Genomic DNA, 19,269 nt, shown 5'->3' on the forward strand with positions numbered 1-19,269 from the left:
TAGTCTGTATTCGCAAAAAGAAAAGGAGGACTTGTGGCACCTTAGAGACTAACCAATTTATTTGAGCATGAGCTTTCGCAAGCTACAGCTCACTTCATCGGCTGTAGCTCACGAAAAGCTTATGCTTGAAACAATGAGATTTTTTTTAGCAATGAATGTGTTGAGGGTGTTTTCCTGTGGCCAGTTTTTTCCTGGAGCCAGCCGGGCCAAGAACATCCCCTTTTTAAAAAAAAAAAAAAAGGGCTGAGCTTCCCAAGACTCCAGGAGCTGGGGGTCTAAGGAACAGCTAGGCAGGGGCCAGCAGGATGCCTAGGCATCCCTCACAAGGCTTCCCCGGCCTGCTCCCGCGCTAGCTTAGTCCCGGATCGCCTCTGAACCCAGACGGCCCCGGCTCCGGCCTGATGGGCACAACCGCAGGCCAATGTACTGCTGGGGGCGTGGCCTGAATGGTGTGACTGGCTGCGCGGGGGGGGGGGTGGCGTGTGAGGGGCGGGGCACATGGTGCCCGCCTCAAGCCCATCTGCAGGAGGGAGGGGTTGAGAGGGGTTTGTGTCACGTGACCCATCTGATGCGTCATCAGCGCGCGCCCCTGACGGCTTCCCTAGGCAGTGGGCGGAGCCATGCCGGTTTCGGGCACTGCCTAGGGGCACAGTGACCCGGTCGGACATGAGCGGCCTCAGCCTTCTACTGCGGGCGGCGCGCGCCGCGTTCCCCCCCGGGGCCAGGCAGCTACGCACTGGCGGCCTCCGCAGTGCCTACGCCAAAGAGCTTTTCCTGGGGAAGCTGCGGAAGGTGAGGTTGAGGGAGACGAGCCCGGGCTCCCAGCACCCTCCGCAACTGTGCCCGGCCCCTGGGGGTGTCTCCTCCCCTCGCTGGGGCACCTCTGGGGCTGCCAGCCCCCGCCACTGACTTCCCGGCCCCTGGGGGTGTCTCCTCCCCTCGCTGGGGCACCTCTGGGGCTGCCAGCCCCCGCCACTGACTTCCCGGCCCCTGGGGGTGTCTCCTCCCCTCGCTGGGGCACCTCTGGGGCTCCCAGCCCCCGCCACTGACTTCCCGGCCCCTGGGGGTGTCTCCTCCCCTCGCTGGGGCACCTCTGGGGCTGCCAGCCCCCGCCACTGACTTCCCGGCCCCTGGGGGTGTCTCCTCCCCTCGCTGGGGCACCTCTGGGGCTGCCAGCCCCCGCCACTGACTTCCCGGCCCCTGGGGGTGTCTCCTCCCCTCGCTGGGGCACCTCTGGGGCTGCCAGCCCCCGCCACTGACTTCCCGGCCCCTGGGGGTGTCTCCTCCCCTCGCTGGGGCACCTCTGGGGCTCCCAGCCCCCGCCACTGACTTCCCGGCCCCTGGGGGTGTCTCCTCCCCTCGCTGGGGCACCTCTGGGGCTCCCAGCCCCCGCCCTGCAGCTGATTGTGTCTGATCCCTGGGGTGTCTCCTCCCTTCCATGGGGGCACCCCTGGGGCTCCCAGCCCCCGCCCCACCACGGACTGTGTCTGGCTCCTGGGGACTTTTCTCCTCTCTCTGGGGCAGTCCCAGGGCTGCCAGCACGCCCCTTGCAACGGTGCCTGTCCCCTGGGGTGTCTCCTCCCTTTGCTGGAGCACCGCTCAGGTTCCCCACCAGTGACTGTGCCCAGCCCCTGGGGACTCTTCTCTTGCTGGGGCACTCTTGGGGCTGCAAGCACCCTCCTTGCAACTGTGCCCAGCCCCTGGGGACTCTCTTCCCTTTGCTGGGATACCCCTGGCTGTTTGTCTCCTCAGGGTTCTCCTCCAGGCCACATCGTTCTCTGGGGCCTCCTTCCAGGTTGTCCCACCCTGGTGCCTCTCCCTTCGGGGGACCCCTCACAGCCCCAGCCTTTCTCCTGCATGGAATGGAGCCGTTTCATCCCCTGTTCTCTATGTGCAGACAATGATTTACAGCCTGGCTCTTATCTGTACAGGAGCAGCTCAGGAGTAGCTGTTACCTGAGTGATCTGTGTAAATGAGACCACCTATTCACTGTCTCTACACTTGTCATGGTCCAGTTGGGGGACCCAGATTCTAGAGTAAGAGGACCTCCCACCAGAGCATTTTGCACCATGTGAAACACATCTACGCTTCCTATACACTAAGTTTTTTCTGAAAATCTTCCTTTGGTGCTAGCAACAATGGGAATGCTATTAGAAACGGCTTGCAAGGATTTTAACACTATGTTGAGTAACTATTTGGTGGTAAAAATGCATGCTACTTACCCTTGTGTTTAGCTGCTGATAACACCAGTTGCTAATAATGAGTAAAACACTTGCTAATATAGATGTACTGTGTGGCGGCTTACTCGAGTCATTTGGTATTCAAGTTGGAGCATTAGGAGATATGTTTCAGATTGTGGGGTCAGGAACAGGTACGAAGATCTGCTATAAAAGTGAATGTGGCCTGAATGGTGCACAAGGGAAAGGAGACAGTTTATCTTGCACTCTGACCTATAGGACAGCACCTGCTAGATAGACTTTAGGTTTGTTTGGTTTTTTTAAGTGATTTGCTAATCCTCTCCCTTCTGGATTACTATAACCTCTTCTTCAACCACACTGACATGCTTATTGCTCCTCTTAATGGTGTCCAAAGTGTAGTTGCCAAAACTATCTTCTAGCCAATTAATCTGATCATGTCTTCCCCTTCATTTGAATCCCTACACTAGTCCCCAAACACACCAGTTTGTTCAGACTCCATTCATAGTCTTTCACATTTTCATCCTGATTTTCATCTATTACCTGGTCTGCTATTGTCCCCTCTTCACCACAAGTGATACTGTGTTCATAATTTCCTCCTATTTGCATCTCTGTGCAATTTACTGTGGTTTCCCTTTATATGTGGAACACGCTCCCCATTCTAGTTTACCAACCTGCCACCCTTTCTTCATTTAAGTCCTTTTTAAGAAACCACTTCTACAATGAGACTTACAAGGAGTAAGTTTATAACTAAAGAGGAAAAAAGCAAAGTTGTCTCCCCCTCTTGCCAGTGTATTCCAGATGCTGTGGATCTGTCATCTAGGTTGTAATGTTTTGGAGTTTGGGACTCTATATTCTTCTGTGTACTGTACAGTGCCAGGCATATTCTAGGTGCTTAACAAATAATAGAGCCAGTATTTGTATACAGACTGAAATCATTCTGAAACTTAATTTCTTTCCTTTAGAAGTTACACTTTATTCTACGGAGATTGCATAAGGTCCAAAATTCTGGATTCTATACTTCTGGGTTATCTGATTTGACAGTAAAAACATGCTTAGCACTTCACTTTTTGTTAGTTTAAATTGTTAGGAAACAGAACTTGTATAAAGGTGAGTTCTTTATATTATATCTAAAGGAAGATTTAATTGTGTGGTCAGTTTCACTTCCACATTTCGATGAACTGTTGGAAAGGCAGCTACAGAGGCACATACTCAAGTTTCCATTGCTTGTTGGTAGTTAAGTGTGCCCTTGGGGATGAAACCTCTGTTACACAATGTACATAGTCTATATTTTCTCTTTGCCCTTCTTCCTTTGAACCCTGCCCCTGCTGATGTTGTCTTTTGAGCAGCACAATGAAACAGTGTCACTTCTGCCCAGAGCTAGCCACAGCCATTGTGAAAAATGAGGCGTATCAGAATGGTCCTCTGGAACATCACTCTATTAAGTGCCCATTTCTTTCCAGAATGCAGTTCCCAGGCCCTGTTCAATGCCTTCATTTTTAACATTGGCATCTAGTGAGTAGGTGGCAGTAAATTAAGGCCTTTCCCCTCACAAGCCACAGATGACAAAGAAGGAGTGTATAATATATACGTGTGGACAATACAAGATTGCCAGCCTTCATGTCAGGAAATTGCTCTTTCACACGTTATGCAATTAATATTAATGCTTCAGTTTTTGTTTTGAAGAAAGGGGAGAAAATAATTGAAGGACATACTAAGCAACAGAGTGGATTTGACTTAAATCACTAATCAGGAAGACATGATTTAATCATGGATTTCTACATAAGAGCATTCTTGTTGGTTGCTATAACCTTAATACATACATAAGCTTCACAACTCAGAGATAGATGTAGGCTTCATTTTTAGAAGGTACACACTATACATTTTTAAAGTGATTTATTTTGAAAACTTTTCAGATTAGTTTTACAACTATATCAGAAAATGAATGATTGTTTGGTTATTTTATTTACCAAAGGTAATTGAAGCAGATACTTATGAAGTCATTGGGAGGTAAACTATTTATCTCCAGTTCAACAGGTTAATCATTAATATTTGGAGGATTTTCTTGCCACGCTGTATTAGGAAAACATCACCAGACGGACATTTTAAATTGTTTTATTTAACTAAAATAACCACGTTATGTATTCTGGATTTTTTTAACCGTAAACATATAATTTAACAAAATGAGCATATGAATTGTTGAATTCAAGTTTTTTAAAATCAGGTTTGTTTTTGTTAAAATTGTTAATTAAAATAGTTAAATGAAATATTTAAAAAAAAATTAAATCAACTATGTCAGCCAGGTCAACATGAGAAACTTAAAATATTGGCTTCTGTAGCTAACTCAGTTATCTTCATCTTCATTTTCCTATTTTTTTCATAATCTGGAAAAGAAAAACAAGCTTTCCTGCTTTTTCAGGTCCCAAACGATTTCTCAATTTGGAATGAATTAGAATATTTTCTTCCTTTGGACTTTCTACACCGGCAGAAGAAGCTACTGCTGTTAAAAGTGAGATTATCACTTCACTAGTCTCTGAATCCAAGTGCTTAAGTGACTTCCACCAATTCACTGGTGTGACTTTCTTTAAAACGTGATCAGCAAACATATTTCTTGAATGGTTCTTATTCCCAAAGTGGGTCTCTTTTATGGCCTGCTGCCATTATAGGCTACGCTCAGAAAGACCTCAAGACTTCTGTAATGTGCTGCTCAAACAGTTCCACTGTTTCAGAGTAACAGCCATGTTAGTCTGTATTCGCAAAAAGAAAAGGAGTACTTGTGGCACCTTAGAAACTAACCAATTTATTTGAGCATAAGCTTTCGTGAGCTACAGCTCACTTCATCGGATGCATATTGTGGAAACTGCAGAAGACAGTACATTGAGTACTCTTTACATTGAGAGTGGTCACTTTGGATTGGCTATTACCAGCAGGAGAGTGAGTTTGTGTGTGTGGGGCGGGGGGTGAGAAAACCTGGATTTGTGCTGGAAATGGCTCAACTTGATTATCATACACATTGTAAGGAGAGTGATCACTTTAGATAAGCTATTACCAGCAGGAGAGTGGGGTGGGAGGAGGAGGTATTGTTTCATGGTCTCTGTGTATATAATGTCTTCTGCAGTTTCCACAGTATGCATCCAATGAAGTGAGTTGTAGCTCACGAAAGCTTATGCTCAAACAAATTGGTTAGTTCCACTGTTGTTTCTACGGCCTGTCCCTCCCTTCTCACATTTATCTCCAGACTTCTGCTCCTTGTCCAGATCTGTTCCACCCCCAACCATCTTTTATTCATTGAACTTTTTGAAACTTTACACTTTTAGAAAGGTAAGGGATTGCAAATGTATGTACACAGAGTCAGAGGGACAATAGGGTTGAGGTTGGTTTGTTGGTTTTTGCTGTTAACAAGCATGTTATCTCTGGGGAGACACATACACAGTTTGAGAACTGCAAAACTAAGCATCTTTGATGGTATCTTCTAGATCAGGATGGGCAAATTATAGCCCGTGGGCTGGATCTGGCCCGTCAGGGCTTTGAAACTGCTCCGCAGGATTGCCACCCCTGTGGCGCCAAGGTAGGCTTCCTGCCTGCCCTGGCCCCACACCGCTTCTGGAAGCAGCCGGCGCCACGTCCCTGCGGCCCTTGGGGGAGCAAGGGCAGAGGGCTCCGTGTGCTGTCTGTGCCTGCAGGCACCGCCCTCCGCAGCTCCCATTGGCCGGGAACAGAGAGCCGCGGCCAATGAGTGCTTCAGGGGAGGTACCTGCAGACAAGGGCAGCGCGTGGAGCCCTCTGCCCCTCCCCTCCCCAAGGGGCTGCAGGGATGTGGTGCTGGCTGCTTCCGGGAGCAGTGTGGGGCCAAGGTAGTCAGGGAGCCTGCCTTAGCTCCGCTGCGTGCCGCTGCCACCCTGGAGCTGCTCAAAGTAAGCAGCACTGGGCCAGAGCCCATACCCCGAACCCCTCCTACACCCCAATCCCATGCCCTGAGCCCCCTCGTAATCCTGCACCCCTCCTGTGCCTTAAGACTGCTCTTGCACCCCCAACCACTTGCCCTGAGCCCTTTCCTGCACACTGCACTCCCTCCCATACCCTAACTCCTTGCCCCACCCTACATTCGTGGCCCTGCGTGCAATTTCCCGACCCAGATGTGGCCCTCTGGCCAAAAAGTTTGCCCACCCCTGTTCTAGACTGACCACTGAGTCCCATTGGGCAGATAGAAAGATTAACCAAAATAATCTATACAGAAGTCTGTGGACACAATTTTATGGGGTTCCAGGATCCATCAACTATTGAAACTCATTTACAAAACTTTTCTTAAACATTACGTGAATATATGGTCTCATACTATAGAATTAGAATATATAATCCCTATTCAATGGTGAGAGATCTTTGAGCTATAATGTGATTTAATTAAAACTATCTTTAGATTGCTTTTTTCATCAAAAAGAATTTTATCAAAATTTTGATTTTTTTATTTTAAAAAATCATTGATTTTTATCCACCCTGCTAAGCAACCAAGTTCATTGCTTAATGTTTTAAAGTATAGTAAATTTTCTTTAAAATAGAAATGGGTAGCTAAATGATATACTAATTATCAGACAATTAAATGTCATGGAACTTACTTCTGAAGTAATGCCCTCCACTCACTGATAGTAATGGGATTTTTGCCATAGACTTCACTGGGAACAAGACTGGATCCTTTATAGTGTTCGAAGAGCATTAGCTTTTCTTCTGTGCCCTTAAACAAGCCAAGGAGCATAAACACTGCCAAATTACCGTATATGCTCGTTAATAAGCCAAATTTTTTTAGTAAAAAAGGGAAGCATCAGAAAAGAGGGTCGGCTTATGAACAGGTATAGAGAGGGAGAGGTGGGACACAGCCCCCACCCCAACAGAGGGAGCAAGGAGCGGCAGCAGAGTCAGAAGGAAAGAGGTGGGGCCAGAATCTCTCCGCTTCTGGCCACGCTGCTCTCCCCCCAGCCTCCGAAGAAGCTGCAGCTTCGGGGCTGGCACTCTGCGGCCGCACCGCCCGGCCCAGCCCGCTGGAGCACGCTGCGGCCACGCCAGAGACATCCTCCCCTGGCCCACCCCAGCTAAGATGGGAAGGGATGGGATGGGATGGGAGGAGTGTGGGGGTCCTGGTCTAGGGGTGGGATCATGGGGTGGTGGTCACAGGGGTTGCTTCTCCCCCAGATGCTGTCCCGGCCCAGCAGGGTGAACAGCTGGCGCGCCGGGACGCTTTGTTTTCTTAGGTTTACCTCTGTGCCTGCGGACGCTCAAGGTAAACAAACCATCTCGGCCCGCCAGCAGCTTATCCTGATGGTCCAGGAGCCAAAGTTTGCTGACCCCTGAATTATAGGGTCAGCTTATGAATGCATCATAAAAATTTTCCATTTTTACTTATCTATCTTGGCGGGGTCGGCTTATAAACAAACCGGCTTATGATCGAGTATATCCGGTAAGTGTAAAAATATAATAAGAGCCAAAAAAAGAGTTTGAAGAACAGCTAGCCAAAAACTCAAAAGGTAATTATTAAATGTTTTTTTCAGTACATCAGAAGCAGGAAGCCTGCTAAACAACCAGTGGGGCCCCTGGATGATCGAGATACAAAAGGAGAACTTAAAGACGATAAAGTCATTGCAGAGAAAATAAATGAATTCTTTGCTTCAGTCTTCACGGCTGAGGATGTTAGGGAGATTCCCAAGCCTGACCCATCGTTTGCAGGTGACAAATCTGTAGAATTGTTACAGATTGAAGGGTCACTAGAGGAGGTTTTGGAATTAATTGATAAACTTAACAGTAACAAGTCACTGGGACCAGATGGCATTCACCCAAGAGTTTTGAAAGAACTCAAATGTGAAATTGTGGAACTATTAACTATGGTTTGTAACCTGTCCTTTAAATCAGCTTCTGTACTCAATGACTGGAAGATAGCTAATGTAACGCCAATATTTAAAAAGGGCTCTAGAGGTGATCCCAGCAATTACAGAACGGTAAGTCTAACGTCAGTACTGGGCAAATTAGTTGAAACAATAGTAAAGAATAAAATTGTCAGACACATAGAAGAACATAAATTGTTGGGCAAAGGTCAACCTGGTTTCTGAAAAGGGAAATCATGTCTTGCTAATTTATTAGAGTTCTTTGACAGGGTCAACAAACATGTGGACAAGGGGGATCCAGTGGACATAGTGTACTTAGATTTCCAGAAAGCCTTGACAAGGTCCCTCACCAAAGGCTCCTACGTAAATTAAGTTGTCATGGGATAAGAGGGAAGATCATTTCATGGATTGAGAACTGGTTAAAAGACAGAGAACAAAGGGTAGGAATAAATGGTAAATTTTCAGAATGGAGAGGGGTAACTAGTGGTGTTCCCCAAGGGTCAGTCCTAGGACCAATCCTATACAACTTATTCATAAATGATCTGGAGAAAGGGGTAAATAGTGAGGTACCTAAGTTTGCAGACGATACTAAACTTCTCAAGATAGTTAAGACCAAAGTAGACTGTGAAGAACTTCAAAAAGATCTCACAAAACTAAGTGATTGGGCAACAAAATGGCAATGAAATTTAATATGGAAAATGTAAAGTAATGCACATTGGAAAAAATAATCCCAACTATTCATACAATATGATGGGGGCTAATTTAGCTACAACTAATCAGGAGAAAGATCTTGGAGTCCTCGTGGATAGGTCTCAGAAGATGTCCACGCAGTGTGCAGCGGCAGTCAAAAAAGCAAATGGGATGTTAGGAATCATTTTAAAAGGGATAGAGAATAGGATGGAGAATATCTTATTGCTCTTATATAAATCCAGGGTATGCCCACATCTTGAATACTGAGTACAGATGTGGTCCCCTCATCTCAAAAAAGATATACTGGCATTAGAAAAGGTTCAGAAAAGAGCAACTAAAATGATTAGGGGTTTGGAACAGATCCCATATGAGGAGAAATTAAAGAGGCTAGGACTTTTCAGCTTGGAAAAGAGGAGACTAAGGGTATATAAAATCATGAGTGGTGTGGAGAAAGTGAATAAAGAAAAGTTATTTACTTGTTCCCATAGTATAAGAACTAGGGGCCACCAAATGAAATTAATGGGCAGCAGGTTTAAATCAAATAAAAGGAAGTTCTTCTTCACTCAGCGCACAGTCAACCTGTGGAACTCCTTGCTTGAGCAGGTTGTGAAGGCTAGGACTATAACAGGGTTTAAAAGAGAACTGGATAAATTCATGTAGATCAAGTCCATTAATGGCTATTAGCCAGGATGGGTAAGGAATGATGTCCCTAGCCTCTGTCTGTCAGAGGGTGGAGATGGATGGCAGGAAAGAGATCACTTTGATCATTGCCTGTTAGGTTCACTCCCTCTGGGGCACCTGGCATTGGCCACTGTCGGTAGACAGGTTACTGGGCTGGATGGACCTTTGGTCTGACCCAGTATGGCCATTCTTATGTACTATCAGAATAGATAAACTCCAAATTAAATTTATTATTAATCAAAAGAAGGATTCTTGAAATATGAACTTAAATTGAGCCAAACAAATCCACAAGAGGCATTAACCAAATTCAGTAATGTGAGGTTAGCAGCACTTTGTGATCTTCCAGAACAAACCATGTCGTGTCAAGGAAAGGATCGTGGAAATCAAGCAAACAAATTTCGTCCCATAGAGCCTGACCATCACTTATTTCATACTCAGCTCCTCCTGATATAGCAAATTTTCTATACATTGGTCCTTTTCTGAAAATTTTAGAAGTTACCAAATCCTAAGTGTTGTCTCCACACTCCTTTAGGAGTACTTGAGTGAAGAGAGAATGACATGGTCTTGCAAAGGGGAGTTTTGTTTTGAGAAGGCAGGGTAAGGGAGTAGGAACACTGTCACTTTAGCGATATTTCACATCTCTTATTAGCTGCTCATAATTTTCTCTTTATTCAAGTCTAAAGATTGTAATGCCTCCAACTTGCAATGAAAAACCCCTTGTGTGAGGGAGAGACTGGAGCAAAGCGGAACTGCATTGTGCTAATCCATGCACTCTATTATTGAGCACCCAACGATGTGCTAAGAGTTTCACAAAACTAGTATATATCGTCCCTGCCCCAAGGAGCTTACAGTCTAAAATTGGCCCAAGTGAGGGCCATAAACAAAAATGTGTACTAATTGGTAAAACAGGATTCTGGTAACAGGGTCATGTGGTTACTCAAGTATGTACTTGTTGGTCGCTCATTTTACCTGTTAGCACACTTTCTTGTATATGAGCAGTTTTCCTTCACCCCAGTTTTTCATTTTCAGATGCTATTCCTCGTTTGTTTCAACATGCAGTACAATTGAAAAATGTAGTTTTCAATACAGAACAAGTATCTTTCATTTACTTAAGTTTGCTTATTTGAGACTACCTGAATTCCTGTAAACATTTTCCACAATTTTTGTTTTTAGAGGTTAACATCTAAAAGCCACATGTTCTTCTTCAGCCTGCTTTTTATTTTAAATTACCGTAATCATATTATACTCTGACGTTTTAGGAGGAAGTTTTCCCTTATCCAGAGATTTCTAATGAAGAATTAGAAGAAATCAACCAGTTTGTAGGACCAGTAGAAAAATTCTTCAGTGAGGAAGGTATGGTTATTCATCTTTTTCCATACAAATGGTTTCTAATTAGTGATATTACTATAATTGAAATACTAAAAAGGAAACACTGTTACACTTTGTGCATTTATCATGACTTGTATAGTGTCACTGTTTTCCCTTGCATAGTCAATTTTCTCTTTTTGTTCAGTTCACTCATGCATCAAAGAGGAGAGAAATAAGAAAATTATTGTAAAACCACAAAAATTTGAAAGGAGGGCTCTGGGGCAAATGTAAGAATTGAAACTGCTTTTCCCTTTAAAAGTGTGTTCCTTTCACTGTCCTGTAATTTATAAGCATCTGATTTTGCTCATCTTTTTCCAACCAAATTCAGCAGAGGCAAGCAGAAAGAGTGACTATTTCAGAAGCTATGAGCATATAAAAATAGATGTTCTGCAATACTAACTAGATCAGTGAATCTGTTTTGGAAAATTGATGAGAACTTTTTGCTTAGCAAAGGCACAGTGTGATTAAATGTTTAATTTTTTCTCTGTTCTCTCAGAGAAACATTGTTGAATAGCTCCTAATTTCTTTACAAGCACTTATTTTCACTTCTGACGTAGTTAAGCAGTATCACCCCCAATTTCCAGATGGCAAGTGTGGGGCAAAGCTTCTGACTTCCCCAAAGACTCGGAGGAAGTCCAGGGTCATGACGTGGATTAAAACTCCTGAGGCTATTGGGCCAACTAGCAGCCAGTGACTATGTCCCTGTTCAATGGAATAATTCAGCAATTTAAGCTAAAACTCAAGAAATTCTTAAGAGTGACAGAGAAGACAATGCATATTTAGAGGGCCATGAAATCAAAAAATAAACAAATACTCTTCAGTCAGTTTAAGAGCTGATATTTAATGGAGAAATGAAAAGGAGTACTTGTGGCACCTTAGAGACTAACCAATTTATTTGAGCATAAGCGTTCGTGAGCTACAGCTCACTTCATCGGATGCATCCAATGAAGTGAGCTGTAGCTCAAATAAAGCTTATGCTTATGCTCAAATAAAGCTTATGCTTATGCTCAAATAAATTGGTTAGTCTCTAAGGTGCCACAAGTACTCCTTTTCTTTTTGCGAATACAGACTAACACGGCTGTTACTCTGAAACCTGTCATTATGTAATGGAGAAATGAAAAACATTAGGTTACACGGTCTAGTTGATGGTGAAAATGATTTAATTTTGTTTGGGTACTCTGCCATTTCTGGTTAGATATTCAGGGATAATTCTGAGCAGCAAAAAAAAAACTGGAAAGCTGCCTAAGCGCTTGGAAATTTGATACAGTTGGCACTGAGCAAAGAAATTCAACTGAGCAGAATCTCTGAAGCTTGGCAATTCTCATACACCATGCAGATGTCTGTATCACTCTAGTGAATGAACAAGTAAACAACAAACGCTTTTCTCTCCCAAATCAGCTAATTATAACCCAAGTATATTCTTGATATGATGTGCGTTGTAGCCTAAACCATTACAAAAAATCAGTTGCTTTGTTACAATGTTATGTTTTCTGACTGAATTTCATCCCTCAACCAAGCATTGTGGTTGACCCCTTCTACCTCATGCAGTCCTTGTTAAGTCCCCTGCCTGTGATGAATAGGAATCTTTCTCAGGGAAGTGCCACTGGACTCTGCAGGATTTGCTTTTTTCCCTCAAGAATTTTTTTTCGGCAGGATAGCTTCAGCCTCTGCTGCTGAACAGCAACATACCGTAATGAAAACTAATGAAATTCTTGTCAGTTTACATGCTTGCTATTCTTGAGGACCTAATGGGCAGCTGTGCAACTGGCAAGAACCAGATCTGTTCTTGCTTAAAAACTACCCAATCTATTAAAATTTATTGGGATAAATGTTCTTGAGGCTGTTCTGTGACAAATTCCGAGTTGTTTTTTTTCTTTATCCCAGTGTTTTGGAATTGTGGAATTTCTTATACTATTCTAATGCTTCATGCTAGTGTACACCTGAATATGCAAAGAAATGTTCAACATGGTTAAAAAAGCTATAGATTCTCCCCACTTCCAAGGCCCTACTATTCATGTGTCACCACTTGGAGTATAACTTCTGTCATTGAAACCTTCCAGTCAGTTCCTTCTTGAATGCAGTCAGGGAAGGAGCACCGTGAAGAGCTGTGCCTCTTCAGCTGGAGAACTGTTTCAGCTGAGTAGAGCTCGTTCTTGCAGAAATCTCTTCAGTCTTATTTTTTTTGTGGAGCGTTCTCTTCTTACTATGTAAGAAACAACTGGAAGATTCCAAGGGCTGTTATGTGCTATCCAGGAGCCACCATGAAGAGAGGAGTTGGCTCAAATTCTCTCCCACTATTACTGCCTTAGGAACTAGAACAGAGGTGGGCAAACTACAGCCCACAGGCCGGATCCGGCTCACCAACTGTTTAATCCAGCCCTCGAGCTCCTGCTGGGGAGTGGGATATGTGGCTTGCCCTGCTCCAGCACTCTAGCTGGGGAGCAAGGTTGGGGGCCACTCCATGTGGCTCCTGGAAGCAGTGTCATGGCCCCACTCCAGCTCCTATGCGTAGGGACAGCCAGGCTGCTCCACTCTGCACGCTGCCCCTGTCTGAAGCGACGTCTCTGCAGCTCCCATTGGCCAGGAACTGCAGCCAATGGGAGCTGCAGGGGTGGCACCTGCGGATGGGGCAGCGTGCAGAGCTGCCTGGCCGCAGCTCTGCATAGGAGCCGGAAGAGGGACATGGCCACTGCTTCCAGGAGCCACTTGAGCTAAGTGCTGCCCGGAGCCTGCACCCCTGCGCCTCTCCCCACACCCCAACCCTGATCCCCCTCCCACCTTCCGAACCCTTCGGTCCCAGCCCAGAGCACCCTCCTACACCCCAAACTCCTCATCCCTAGCCCCACCCCAGAGCCAGCATCCCCAGCAGGAGCCCTCCCCTACGCACCCCATTCCACCACCCCCTCCCGCACCCTGAACTCCTCATTTCTGGCCCCATCCCAGAGCCCTCTCCTCTCCCTCCCCCTCCCCCCACCCCAACTGCAATTTTGTGAGCATTCATGTCCCACCATACCAGTTTGCCCGCCCCTGGACTAGAACGAGTAGAAGCAGAATTGTGAGGTCAAGTAACTTCTTACAGGAATGTACCTGAGGGGTTTTATTTCCCTGCAGTGTAGTGGTAACCTCCGTATGCAGTGGGTCACTGTATTCCACCTTGCATCTACTTCAAAACTGGTAGTGAGCCGTAATGGTATAGTGCCTAATGATTGCTGGGGGGCTGTTTAATACTTTTCCAGATTCAGGGGAGTGAGGGGTTGGGGCATGTTAGCCATTGTTAAAGGCAGTCTGAAGCTAATAGGAGCAGTTTCTGTAAAGTTAAATGGGTGAAGCATGTGCGCATCTGTTGGAGCATGAGTCAAAAGCTAGAGTGCTGAACATGTAGTCTGGTTTGCTGCTGAGGATGCTTTGAGATGCTAGAGGAGAATACTTGTTGAGGGCTTGGGGGCAGGTGAGACACTCTGATTGCTCCTTTTTCCATTAGCCATATCCTGTTTTGCAGGTCTATGCTCTCATGTTGATGATTGGGAATAGAGGTTATGCTGCTATTAACATGCCATGGTATTGAGAGTGCTGTTGTAGCCTGCCTGCTTTGCACTGATGCAAATACTCTTGTGAGGCACACTTGCTGTAACCAGTCATACTTCTATTTTCAGTGGACTCTACGAAGATTGACCAAGATGCTAAAATCCCACCAGAAACTCTAAAAGGATTGAAGAGCCTTGGACTCTTTGGCATGCAGGTTCCAGAGGAATATGGTGAGTAAAAAAAGATACTGAAAGTAGAGCCAAACAATTTCTTCCTTTCAACACAAAATGCACCATAAGGCATCACATGCCACTTCCCCCTGTTTTCAAGTCCTTGGCTGAAATGAGGAGGGCTTGGTGTTGCATGGGCATCTCAGTCTCACAGCACTTGCTCAAAATGCATACATAACACTGGCTTACCAGACAAACTATGGTGTCTGATGGAACTGTCAATATCGAAGCCACTACCTTTGACTCACTCAAGTAAGCAAGGAACCCATTTGTCCATTTTAAAAACTTAATAGCTGTGTTGAGACATAGTTGTATTTTATTAAACCAAAAAACCCTGTCTTCAGCTTCAGAAGTGTCTGTGGGCCAGGGGCACTAGTTCCTCAATGGAGTAAACGCCCAGAGTTGCGGAGAGAGGACGAGGAATATGTTTTCATGCCCTCATATGTGCACAGTGAGGTGGTCTTGAGAGTGTTATAATTTTTTTTTTATCAAGATGTAAAATAAGAAATGAGATCGCTTGCCTAGCGGTCTTAAACAGAGATTTGAAGGAGGATGGGACAGTGGCTTTAAAAACTAGTTTGGCCTGGGTATGTGGTGTATGAAGGACAACTTGAACTACAACGTATTTGTTGCAGTGAGTATAATAGTGCTGAATAAAGCTGGAAGAAGACCTAACTCAGAATTCTTGTGATTTAGTTTATATCTTCTTTTAACCATACTCTTGTGTGTTGATGCATGCAAGTTGACCTATTACTTATTTTTGTTTAATTTCTCATGAGTGCAACAGAGATGCAAATCTTTCTTCTGCAAAGATCTGAGAACAGCATCCATTTGATCCCGTTCCAAGACTAATACATAACACAAATAACTAAAAAGAAAAAATGGAAGAGTTTTTTTTATTAATGAAATTGAGTCATGCTAGTCACTAGAATTCATAGCAGGTTTAATTTTGTCTTAGAATACATTAAATTATCTACTGCTCTAGTAGTCTTAAAACAGTCTTTGTAATGCCAAATGGGTCTTCTACTGTTAATGTCAGAGAAATTTTTGAAAAATCTAAAGTCTGTGTGCACAACTAATACTATCATCAGACAATAGCTGTGTTTACATACAGGTAGCTAATTAGACGCCATTTCTGTGTGGGGATCTCGGGCTTTTTCCAAACATCTTCTAGCTTTTTCTCTTCACCTTTTTGTATGTGGTCTATATTGAAATATTTTAGTAGACATACAATGCTGAGTGGGTTAGTGCACCAGGAGGAAACGCGCTGAGATGTATCATAGTGAAATGGATACATCATATAACACTAATTACATTAATCAAACTTAGGACAATCCTTTTGTGAAAGAGAATCTGATCTAGCATAAGCCTCTGTATGAGAGTTGCTGGTTCGTTCATGCTGTGTTTACAATCCTGTCTTCAATTTTGTAAAAACAAAATTCTGGCATAAGAATTTTTTGTAATCACTTCCTATGAAATGGGACATGATTGCATTCTAAAAGTAGATTAGGAAAAATCAGTCCAGGGTTGTAAGGGAAAGATGGTCTGAGGGGTACAATAAATCCTCAGAAGTGAGCCCTAGAATTTCAATTTCAGGTCAGTCCCATAACAGTTTTTCTGTGTTGCCAGAAGTGCCAGCAGTCTTTCCAGTTCAAAAGATCTGCTATATGGACTAATGTCCAGTAGATCAATGAGTGGTGATCTGCTTTATGAGCAAGTGGCATAAAGCAAAAGATGTCTTCTTGACGCTGACGGATATGACACATGAGCAGCTTATCTAATGATGAGCCTATCTCCTATCCCCTGAGCTCATTCATTATAAGACATTAATAGAAATAGAAATCATGGCTCTGGGCCTCATTGGTGTATTCGCCAGGCTCACGAATATGAAAACAGTGAAGACATTGGAAACGGCTTCTGTATTTGAATCAGTTACATCCACAGTATATAAAGTTAAGTCATGTACAGTTGTGGTTGGTAAGTTAATGTTTGTTTGGATGTGGATTTCAATTGTACTTTTAATTTATAAAAATGTGACTTAAGTCTTGGTCGCTTAAAATTTTCATTTGGCATAACCTCTTGAATAATGTTAGTGCCAGGCGCAGCAAAAACAAACAAAACTGGGATTGAATTTCAAATAAACTAATACTTCAGCAAAAAAAAAACCTCTTGAAATGTATGTTTCCTCAAACACAAATATGAACCTGGAAATTTCAAATAAAAGAGCCAAGTTGCTTACTAGCCTGACTCCCCCCCCCCCCCAATAAAATAACTTCTTGTAATTGGAGGCTTTTGAGAGCACCAGAACAATCTGCTACAGCACCACAAGGGCAATGTTAACTCTTACCTCTTCAACTCTAATCACAAAGTAGGAGAAGGTACTGTGCTTGTGCAGCTTCCTGATGAAGTGTTGAAAATGTGAATTTGTGAACCATAAAAGGTGGTTTTGTAACTGGTTTAATAAATGTCTGAGACTAAATTATGCTTTTTCACTACATGCTCTTTCCATCTAATAGTCATAACTGGATGATCTGTGCCTTGAATATGTGAAATTTTTAAACTGAGTAATATACTGCTTAATCTGGAATTGTTAGTCTTTACTTTGACTCTGTATAGCTATAAGGAGGATGGAGGCTGAGCAACCTCTGTACAATTAAGAGTAAGATATTAAAGTTTTTGTGGTCACTGATGAAATGAACCTGTGATGGGTGAAGAAGACTGTCAGTCATATGATATAGTAGCAATAAAGGTCAGAGTTAAGATTACTGGATTACCTATACTGTGTATTTCATACTTTCACTCTGACATTAGCCCCCCCCTCCCCCCCGACCCTGCACAGCAAGCAGGAGACTTGTGGAGCAGCTCCAAGGCACAGGGCAGGAGCAGCACATGGCAGAGAGGAGAGGGACAGCTGAACTGCCAGCAATTGGCAGCCTGCTGGGTGGTGGCTGCCGCACTGGGAACTTAAGGGAGTGGGGAGCTGATAGGGCGGCTGCTGGTCCACCCTGGTTCTAAGCCCCCACCAGCTAGCTCCAATGGGCTGCTCTTCCTGCAAACAGTGGACAAAGCAGGCAGCTGCCAAACAGCATTATAAAGGAGCATTGCACAACTTTAAAAGAGCACGTTCTCTAATTGATCAGCAACATAACGTTAACTGGGCCGACTTTGAGTGAGGAGTTACTTTACCATAGACTTTTAATTGTTAAGCTGTTCAATGACAGGAGTACCCCCCATGCGCTGCGCTCCCCCCCCCCCCCCCGCCACTCACCTCCCCATGTGGCTACCTCCTTCCATTCCTCATACTGAACCTCTTGTTTCCCGGGTGACTTTCCTTCTCTTCCCAGACTTAGTTCATCTGTCATTCCTTTGAAGTTTGTAGGTGAAGCTGTTTTGGAGACAACTTTTATGTTTATATTTGAAGAGAGAAAAAACTAGGCAAATCAATTTAAAAATCTACTTCAGGTTAAATTTTGAACTCCTGTATTTCAAAAACCTCTATGCCTGACATTTTGCAGGAAAATTTCATGTGACATTTCATATCTGTTTATTTTGAGTTTGACACTGGGGTGATGTAGGTTTGAAAATCAGGCTTGTAACAGGAATCCAGCTTCAAACTTGACCTCTCCAAAACCTCCTGTGAGAGAGAAGAGACATCAAAGTTGGTCATGTTCTGGAAACATTTACATCATAAAGCAATGATAAAAGCAAGTTGGATAACGCCTGCATTCTATTTAAGTCACTTTGGAAAGTATTGAAAGTTAGTTCTGTGCAACAAGGCAGATGCTTAGCCCTGGTCTACACTAGGACTTTAGGTCGAATTTAGCAGCGTTAAATCGATGTAAACCTGCACCTGTCCACACGATGAAGCCCTTTTTTCGACTTAAAGGGCTCTTAAAATCGATTTCCTTCACCCCGACAAGTGGATTAGCACTTAAATCTACCTTGCCAGGTCGAATTTGGGGTACTGTGGACACAATTCGACGGTATTGGCCTCCGGGAGCTATCCCAGAGTGCTCCATTGTGACCGCTCTGGACAGCACTCTCAACTCGGATGCACTGGCCAGGTAGACAGGAAAAGAACCGCGAACTTTTGAATCTCATTTCCAGAGACTGCGGGAACTGTGGGATAGCTACCCACAGTGCAACACTCCGGAAGTCGACACTTGCCTCGGTGCTGTGGAAGCACTCTGCCGAGTTAATGCACTTAATGCACTTAGAGCATTTTCTGTGGGGAGACACACGCTCGAATATATAAAACCGATTTCTAAAAAACCAACTTCTATAAATTCGACCTAATTTCGTAGTGTAGACATACCCTTAGGCAGACCTAATAGAATATTTGGGTACTAATTAACTTTGTATTATAAAATAGATATCTGCTGCTTTCATGTCTCATTTATACAAAATCGTACTGTTGTCAATACCATGGACAAATAAGGATGCTTCTAATAGCAAGAACAGCCTGTTGTCCAACAAGAACTCCAGTTTGTTTACATACTTCAGTAGAAAGTAAGTTGTTAGCTTGATACCAATTATAAAGTAAATATAAATAGGTTTGTGCCTTTTTTCTATTTCTGAATGAGCAGTTTTGTCCAAAATGGGTCTTGATATAGGTACCTATTCATTCTTATTCCCTCTCCCTGTGCGTCCCCTCATGGGAAGTTTCTGGCAGTTCAGGATTTCCGCTTGTTAGATATTGTTGTGGTTGTT

At 44.0% G+C, this 19,269-nt stretch overlaps 1 protein-coding gene across 3 annotated transcripts in view; it reads left to right on the top strand.

Moving 5' to 3' along the window:
- The first annotated feature begins 592 nt into the window (after positions 1-592).
- ACAD9 (acyl-CoA dehydrogenase family member 9) overlaps positions 593-19,269 on the top strand; it is a 62,474-nt gene continuing 43,797 nt past the window's right edge. The window contains exons 1-3 of one of the 3 annotated variants that reach the window (XM_073352221.1): positions 593-792; positions 10,696-10,789; positions 14,458-14,559. In XM_073352221.1, the coding sequence (XP_073208322.1) occupies positions 667-792; positions 10,696-10,789; positions 14,458-14,559 (322 nt within the window). In that variant the 5' untranslated portion in view covers positions 593-666. The remainder of the gene's footprint in view (positions 793-10,695; positions 10,790-14,457; positions 14,560-19,269) is intronic. The other 2 variants (XM_073352220.1, XM_073352222.1) reach the window with 2 other exon arrangements.

Source organism: Lepidochelys kempii, chromosome 7 (assembly GCF_965140265.1).
Source record: "Lepidochelys kempii isolate rLepKem1 chromosome 7, rLepKem1.hap2, whole genome shotgun sequence".
In the NCBI taxonomy this organism is placed as follows: Eukaryota; Metazoa; Chordata; order Testudines; family Cheloniidae; genus Lepidochelys; species Lepidochelys kempii.